Consider the following 9,064-nt stretch of genomic DNA (forward strand, 5'->3'; position numbering starts at 1 on the left):
TGCAGTTTTTCAAGATTATTTTGCTTGTGAGATACATAAACAATACCATATATGCAGCATCCAATGTGAGCCATTGTGAAGCGCTCTATCTTGGCATTACAGACTGTATGCCTGGTAAATTTGAAGACTAGGAAACTTTAGGTAAGTATGTTATTTCCAAACTGAGATCAACATTGACATAGATAATGGGATTTTATCTTGACCAATTTCAATAATCTTAGATAATATGCACAAAGCTATGCAGCTTGAGGGCAAGTTGTAAAGCTCCCAAAGGTTGGATCTGGTCCATCGGCCTTAGCTTTCCATCCATTGCCTCACTAGGCCAGCATTTATTGTTCATCCCAGTTGTCCTGGAGAAGGTGATGGTGAGCTGCCTTCTTGAACTGTTGCAGTCATGGGGTGTAGGAAGCACCACAGAGCTGTTAGGGAGAGACTATCAGGACCTTACAAAGTGACACTGAAGGAACACTAACATATTTTCGAGTCAGGATGATGAGTGGCTTGGAAGGGAACTTACAGGTGGTGGTGTTCCCATGTATCCACTGCCCTCGTCCTTCAAGGTGATATTGGTCATGGCTATAAAAGATGCCGTTGGATGCAGTGCATCTTGTAGATGGTACACACTGCTGCCAGTGTGCATTGGTAATGAAGGCAGTGAATGTTTCAGATAGTGGATGTGGTGCCAATCGTACGGACTGTTTTGTCCTGGATAGTGTTGAGTGTCTTGAGGTTTCTTGCAGCCGCACCCATCCAGAGTAAGTAGAGAGTATTCCATCACATTCCTAACTTGTGCCTTGTGGATGGTGAACTGGCTTTGGGAAGTCAGGAGCTGCATTATTTGATTCTGACATGAATAATTCTGGTTCTAACATGCATCTTACATCCTTTTATTTGTTTCATCGTATTTTCTCTCATCATTGAAGTAATGCCCTGGCCTTTTTTCCCATACCTTTCACCCGTGATGGAATGAACCTGGTCCGCACCTGGAACATCTTCTCCTTAACCGTCACCTGATGTTTCAGCTCTGTACTTTCTGTCATATTTGTTTCCACTGTCCTCAACTAAATCCTTTCTCATTCCACTGAAATGAATGGCTTCACCGAGTACTGCTCCTTGCTCTTTTTCATTGCTGATATCAACCCTATGATACGATGATCATTTTTATCCAAGTGATCCCCCATAGACACTCCCCAGCACAAGATCTAGCAATCCCTCCTTCAAACTGAACCAAGAACTTAAGGTCGAGAAAGTTCTCCCGAGCACACTTGTGAGAATCCTGCCGTCCAGCTCAGAGGGAATGATTGTGATCACAGCTATTTTGGCCTTCAACTCCACATTCTCACCCACTCCACACATCTCCAGATGCCCTGAGAGACAAAACAATTGTCAAAGCTAGCCTGTTACAAATTCAGCAATGCAGAATCTACGACCCTCTGAGACAGAGAATTCCAAAGGTTCACCTCCTTCATTCTAACATTACAGAAAGGGTGAGCAAGGCACACTGACCCCATTAGCTGTTGAAACAAGGAGGAGTGCACACACATTTAAGATTTTAAACAAGAAATGCAAAGTGGCTGCGAGAAAGAACGATTTTCTGCAGCAAACGTTACCACAACCCTCTGCCTCTTTGCCTGGAGATAATCTATATTCGAAATAGAAATTGGATAGACTCTTGAGGGAAAATAACTTGTTGGGCCACAGGGTTTGAGCAGAGCAACAGCTCTAACTGGATTACTCTGCAGAGAGCTGGCATGAACTCAGTGGACTGAATGGCCTCCTTTGCAATTTACTGCTGTTGCGTCACTACAACATTAATGTGTTTATGTTTTCTTTACAAACTGAGTTTACTGTGAACCAAAGCACAATCCTTGTGTATGCTGTATAAAAAGTAACATGCTCAGATGAGCATTTATACATTTAACACAAAATGCACAGCATTGTAATACACAACATTCTCCATTCTCTTCTACCAAGTGGAAAATTCCAATGTAATTCAGGCTAAGCTATTTAGTCAGATTTATTACAGGTTATGAAATTAGCAGGTCATTTACTTCATAAGCTACGAAACAATGCTAAAACTGAAAGCAGTGAACAAGGCAATAATACAGATATCATTTCACCAGCATTTAAGAAGCAACAGGAATTCAGGATGAAATAATCTGTTTCCTTTTGCAGTGCTGCGTAAAGATGAGAAATATCCAGTTCTTTTGCATGAGCGAAATAAAGGAGAATTTCACAGTTCCTCTTCATCGCAAGAGTCTCTGAAGGTTTAGAGGGGTCTCTCCAGATGTAAGAGAGTGAGAGTAGAATCATACATTGTCAAATAAGAGGGGGACCTTCTCAGATACAGGAGAATGAAAGGATACACATATAGGTACAACTACACAATTTCAAACAGTACAAAAGATTCAGAGGTTTGTGTGAAATGCTATTAGATAATTAATCAAGCATTGCAAGAAAGTCAAATATCTTCACTAGAACCATGATAATCTGCAACCTGATATTCTTAAAAATTGTTCAGCAAGTTGATCTGTCTCCCATGGACAGTCTCCACTGTAAAACTCAGTGAGAAAGGCAACTGTTTTCAAATACCAGATTATACAGACCCCATTAGCATGAAGTCAGAGTCATTCAGCACAGAAACAAATGCTTTGGTCTAGCAGTTCATGCCAAACATAATCCCAAACTAAATTAGTCCCACCGGCCTGCTCCTGACCCATATCCCTCCAAACATTTCCTATTCATGTACTTATCTAAACATCCTTTAAACACTGTAATTGTACCTGCATCCACCACGTCCTCAGGAAGTTCATTCCACACATGAACCCCTCCTGTGTAAAAGATTTGCCTCCTGACTTTTTTAACATTCTCTCCTCTCACCTTAAAAATGTGCCGCCTAGTCTTGAAATCCCCCACCTTAGGGAAAGGATTACTGCCATTAACTCTATCTATACCTCTCATTATTTTATTAACTTCTAACAGGTCTCAACTTCCTACACTCCAGTGAAAAAAATCCCAGCCTGTCCAGCCTTTCTTTATATCTCAGACCTTCCATACTCGGCAACATCCTGGTAAATCTCTTCTGAACCCTCTCCAGCTTGATAACATCCTTCCTATAAGTGGAACTGGACACAATATTCTAGAAGAGGCCTCACCAACGTCCTGTACAACCTCGACATAACATCCCAACTCTTATATTCAAAGGACTGAGAGAGTATACTCAGAGAGTAGTAAGGGCGTGGAATGCCCTGTCTGCAAAAGTAGTAGACTCGCCAACTTTAAGGGCATTTAAATGGTCATTGGATAAACATACAGATGATAATGGAATAGTTTAGGTTAGATGGGCTTCAGATTGGTTTCACAAGTCGGCGCAACATCGAGGGCCGAAGGGTCTGTACTGCACTGTAATGTTCTACGTTCTATGTTCTATGAGCAATGAAGGCAAATGTGCCAAACGCCTTTTTAACCACCCTGCCTATTTGTGATGCAAACTTTAAAGAATTATGTACCTGCAACCCTAGGTCCCTCTGTTCTACAACACTACCCAAGGCCCTACCATTAATTGTATAAGCCCTACCCTTGTTTGTAGTACCAAAATGCAATGCCTTGCATTTATCCAGGTTGAACACCATCTGCCATTTTTCAAGATCAAGATCCCTTTATAATCTTAGAAAACCTTCTTCGCTGTCTACTCTGCTACCAATTTTGGTGTCGTCCACAAAATTACTAACCATGCCTTCTATATTCTCATGCAAATTGTTTATATAAATGACAAACAAAAGAGGACCCAGAACTGATCCCTGCGGAACACCGCTGGTCACAGGCCTCCAGTCTGAAAAGTGACCCTCCACCCCAATCTCTGTCTCCTGCCGCTAAGCCAATTATGTATCCAATTGACAAGCTCAGCCTGAATCCCATGTGACCTAACTTTACTAATTAGTTTACCATGTGAAATCGTGTTAAAGGCTTTACTAAAATCCAAATAAACAATGTCTATTGCTCTGCCATCATTAATCTCTTTCGTAACTTCCTCAAAAACACAATCAAGTTTGTGAGGCATGATTTTCCTCGCACAAATCTATGCTGACTACCCCTAATCATTTTTTACCTCTCTAAATGTCCTATCTTTTATAATCACCTCCAAAAATTTACCTACAACAGAAGTCGAACTCACAGGTCAATAGTTCTCTGGTTTCTCCTTACAAGTCTTCAGGCATTTGTACAAATACATTGAATGCAGTGCTAGAGTTCATAGATATAAGCACTGGTTGGTTTCTCTTGACTTAAGCACTAGGATATGCTGATCCCAAACCTCCTTTGCTGACCCCACTGATGTCAAAGGGGTCATGGGACTGATTGTCCTCAGGGGTTTGTGGAGCTACCTGGGGTCTAGGGGACCCCTGGGCTGTCCCTGAACACCTGTCACAATTCTGTGCAATGCTTGGTCATAGTGTGGTTCCTAGAGGTTCTGGGGGAAGCTGCTCCAATAGGATGTTAGATTGCTGCAGTCCTTACATCACTAGCACTGCAGATGATCAGGAGAGAAACACACTGCCCAGGCCTTCAACCATGCAGGAGAAATTCCCCTAATAATCAAGGTTTATTTCAAGGAGACTGTGTTACTCCATACTGCAAACCCCATTAGGTCCTTTCCTCAATGCCACACTCATATAACCCTGTTATTAATCCTCTGGGATTCAATCATACACAAGTGGAGACTTACTCAGTGGGTCTGATGAGTGATAAACTTCCCAACTTCACAATTAAAGATCCTGTTGGACTTCGGACTTTTTTCACTGCTGGTGTCTTAAAAAGGGAGAACCTCCTGAGCAAATTAAAACCTGTGAGGAAAGAGAAACAGAGTTTTAATAAATGGTAACTACTTGGACCTCAGGACTCTATAAATTCCTACTGTTATAATATCAGCTGATGGTAATACTGGACCAGTCAGATCCCAGAGTTAAACCTGGTTTGACAGATCGGAAGATTAACTTTTGCTGCTGGTCACTTTGGTAGTTGGTCATTGAACATATTCATTTGTGGCTAGCAATGTAAAGGGGCACTACAGAAAGGAGGAGTGCTTTTAACAGGATCAAGAGCATCAAAGACAGATGTTAGCCAGTAAAGAATTATTTCTAAAAGACAGGTGCATAGATTGAAATCAAAGATTTAATTGTTAACGGTGCCAACTGCCTACTCATGCTCTCATGTGATTCTGTGGTTCCAGAATTCAAACTAATGGGCATTCAGGAAGGTTCAGATGGGATTGAGGCCTGCCTGGAGATTAAGGAGTGATAGTGAAGTGTGGTACTGTACCTGAAATGTTAACATAGTGCTCCTGGTTCTGTAACTTCCATCCATCACCATGTACACGAGGGCATGGAGTATCTAGAGAAAAAATGTTTTGTAAGTGACTCCAAAAGCTGTAACTGCAACAGTCTATATTTATATATGGAAAGAACTCACATTTATATACCAGCGTTCACAAATCCAGGACATCACAAACACTTCTCTGTCAATTAAATAATCTTGAAATGTTGGGAAAATATGACCAGTAATGCCCTTTTGGTTGAATATCCTGCAAAGCATCAGGTACCCAGGCCTCCATATGAAGTGTGTGCCTTGGAACTATATCCTTGCAGACATCAACATGGTCTGGAAACAGCAGATGTCAGGGGAAGAGGCATTTGCTGGAGATATTCTAAAATTAAAGAGGGTTGACTACTCCAACCTGGACACCGACACCTGATCCTGACCCTACCCCCGAACATTGACCTCTGATCATGACCTTGTGGCCTGAATACTGACCTCTGATCCTGACCCCTGTTCCTTGAACACTGACCTCTGATCCTGACCCCTGCTCCTTGAACACTGACCTGTGATCCTAATCCCTGATCCTGGCTCTACCCGCTGAACACTGACCTTCGATCCTGATCCCCTATCCCCTGACCTTTGCCCTACCCCCTGAACACTAACCTCTGATCCTGACCCCACCACTTCCTGAACAATGACCTCTGATCATGATCTCTGCCCCTGAACATTGACTTCTGATCCTGACCCTTACCCTCTGAACACTGACCTCTGATTCTGACTCCTGTTCACTGAACACTGACCTTTGATTCTGAACCCTGAACCCTAAACTCTGATCCTATCCCCTACCTCTGAATCCTGACCTCTGATCCTGACCCACGCTTCCTGAACACTGTCCTTTGGTCCTGGCCTATGCTACCAAACACTGACCTCTGATCTTGACCCTGATCCCTGAACACTGACCTCTGATCCTGACCCTGATCCCTGAACACTGACCTCTGGTCATGACTCCTGCTCTGTAGTCACTGAACCTTCTTAGACAACAGTAAGGCATCCAGTCCCATGGTCTTACCTCTGTGTTTTCTCGCTCTCCCTCCGGTCACTGTCTGAACACTGGTGAACACCCACAGGATGGTGATCCAAACAGTCCACATTCTGCACCAATATCTGTCAACAACGTTTAACCATCACCTGAAAATGTGACAGGTTGGAAAGAAAGATAGGTTACGGGGAGCACCGAATCAAATGACAGAGTCAGGCCAAATCAGCCCATTGTTCCCGTGCCAGTCCCACTCCACTCTCTTCCCATTCCCCATAGTCCTCTTCCAGCACTTTTCCAATTTTGTTTTGAATATTATTATTGAATCTGTTTCCAGATCCCTGTCATCTCACATCACAATAACTCACTGTTGGAAATGTTTTCTTCTCTCCACTTTTTGGCAATGATCTGAAACCATTCTCTCCTCTTGTCTCCAGCCTCCTGCCAGTGCAAGGCATTTTTCCCAATTTACTCTATCCAAACTCCTCAGGATTTTGAACAACTCTCGTCAAATGTTCCAGGAGCCTCTGGAGGGTGAGGCAGCCATACAGACACAAGTGGAGAATGTAGGCATTGTATTTCAGAATAGGGGAAGGCATTGAGCTGGATCACTGCCTTTCCTTCAGCTTCTCTACCAATATCAGCCATGGAACTGCCAAAGAGTGGCTTTGCAATGGAAATGGCAACAACTTGGAGTGACATGTGACCCAGCAGGTATGTTGCACAAGGCATAAGGGAAAATAGGGAACATTATTATGCACAGTTACCAGGACAACAAGAGAATTTGCCGTTCCAAGCTGTTCCAGTACAGTTACACTACTGGCATTTACCTGACAATGTGGAAAATTGCCCACAAATGCAGGAGAAATCCATTATGGCAATAACCATCAACTCATTCTACTCTCAATCATCAATGGGGTCAGTGGCAGTGCTATTAAACAGCACTGCCAAAGGAATAATCTACTCACTGACAACCAGTTTGGGTTCTGCCAGAACCACTCAACTCCTGACCTCATTACAGCCTTAGTACAAACACATCAAAAGAGCTGAATTCCAGAGGTGAGGTGAGAGTGACAGCCCTTGAAGTCAAAATTCCATTTGACTGAATGTGACATCAGGGAGCTCTAGCAACACTGGAGTCAATGAGAAATGGAGGAAACCGCTTCACAGGTCGGAATCATACACGGCACCTAAGAAGATGGTTATGGCTTTTAGAGGTAAATCATCTCAGATCTAGGACATTTGTGCAGGACGTTGTGTCCTCAGCTGCTTCATCAATGACCTTCAATCCATCATAAGGTCAGAAGTGGGGATGTTCGCCGATAATTGCATAATGTCCAGCACCATTCAGAATGTAGCAAGACCTGAAGGATTGTGCTGACAAGTGACAAGTAATATTCACATTACTCATTCCATATCACCCTCCATTACTCCTCATAGCCCTCTATCCCACCCCATTTCTCCTTACCGTTTCATTTCTCTGCCATTCACCCAACTCAGTTTCCTGTTTCCTCTTTCTTCCCATACCTTTTAGCCCTAAGAGCTATATCTAACTCCTTGAAAACATACAATATTTTGATCCCAGCTAGTTTCTGTGGCAGATAATTCCACATGCAGCTACAACTAGCAATTAAGAAGGCACATGGCATAGTCACCTTTGTTGAAAGGGGATTGAAGTCTTGATGTAATTGTTTGCAGTTTGCAGTACTGTGTGCAATTTTGGTCTCCATTTTTAACTAAGGTTATAAATTGCTTGGCCAACAAGTTAGATTTTGGGGCTAAGAGAGTTATTCAAGAATAGAGATTGAGTAAATTGGGCCTGTACTTTCTGAGGTTTAGAAAAATAAGGAGTGATCACACTCAAACATAGAGGATTCTGAGAGGGTTTGACAAAGAAAATGTCAAGATGGAATTTCTCTTGGCTGGTGAATCGAGAACTAATGGAGTTGAGGTGGAGGGGCACCTATAATTGTGGTAAAGGGCAGAGATGGCTTTAGGCACTGGATTCTTCCCTTGATTTTTTTATATTCTTAGGAACAGCAGCTTTAACTTCAACAAGGCTTTGAATGTAGACCTCGGGCCAAGAGAAACATTCTCCCCAGGCCTTATACATGAAGAAACCCTTTCCCATGGACATGTACATGAGTTTACATTGACACAAACAAAGAGAGCATTCTGGTACAGTTTCACATACCTGCATCATATGATTACCAACTTTAGATATGCATCATTATTATGCCTCTGATTCCAAATGCTCCACCCAATCATTCTTTTTGATTTTGTCAACAATTTATACTGGTATAACACAGCTATTCACAAAAATTAAATCAAACATACGTTCTTTAATCTCTTTTTTTTTGTTTGTGTGAGATTAATTCTGTGGACCCCAGCATTATCCTGTCACCCTCTACCTACAGTTGACAGGTCACTCCATATTGTTGAGCTCAGGCACTAATGGAGCTTGGTACTCTAGACAGAGCTGATCTCTCATTCTCTCGCTCGCACACACACAAACACAACGGCTGAGGTTGGACTGTCTACTGTACAATACGGTAGAATAACAGCCCTCCGAGTGCTGCTTGCATCTTGAAATTGAAGTGAAACAAAGTGTTTCATTGCATTGATAGTAGGAACTGCCTATGCTGGAGAATCTGAGATAACAAGGTGTAGAGCTGAATGAACACAGCAGGCCAAGCAGCATCAGAGGAGCAAGAA

At 42.6% G+C, this 9,064-nt stretch overlaps 1 protein-coding gene across 1 annotated transcript; it reads right to left on the bottom strand.

Annotated features, from left to right (window-relative positions):
- Positions 1 to 1,161: 1,161 nt before the first annotated feature.
- LOC125488242 lies at positions 1,162 to 6,497 on the bottom strand. The gene is made up of 5 exons (XM_048621177.1): positions 6,383 to 6,497; positions 5,317 to 5,388; positions 4,724 to 4,841; positions 2,121 to 2,281; positions 1,162 to 1,367 (listed from the first exon to the last, which is right to left on the bottom strand). Exons 1-5 carry the CDS (start codon positions 6,462 to 6,464, stop codon positions 1,162 to 1,164), a joined length of 639 nt encoding a protein of 212 aa, XP_048477134.1. The 5' UTR covers positions 6,465 to 6,497.
- Between the last annotated feature and the right edge of the window lie 2,567 nt (positions 6,498 to 9,064).

This window comes from Rhincodon typus, unplaced genomic scaffold (genome assembly GCF_021869965.1).
Source record: "Rhincodon typus isolate 14 unplaced genomic scaffold, sRhiTyp1.1 hic_rhity00000083, whole genome shotgun sequence".
NCBI classification, from domain to species: Eukaryota; Metazoa; Chordata; class Chondrichthyes; order Orectolobiformes; family Rhincodontidae; genus Rhincodon; species Rhincodon typus.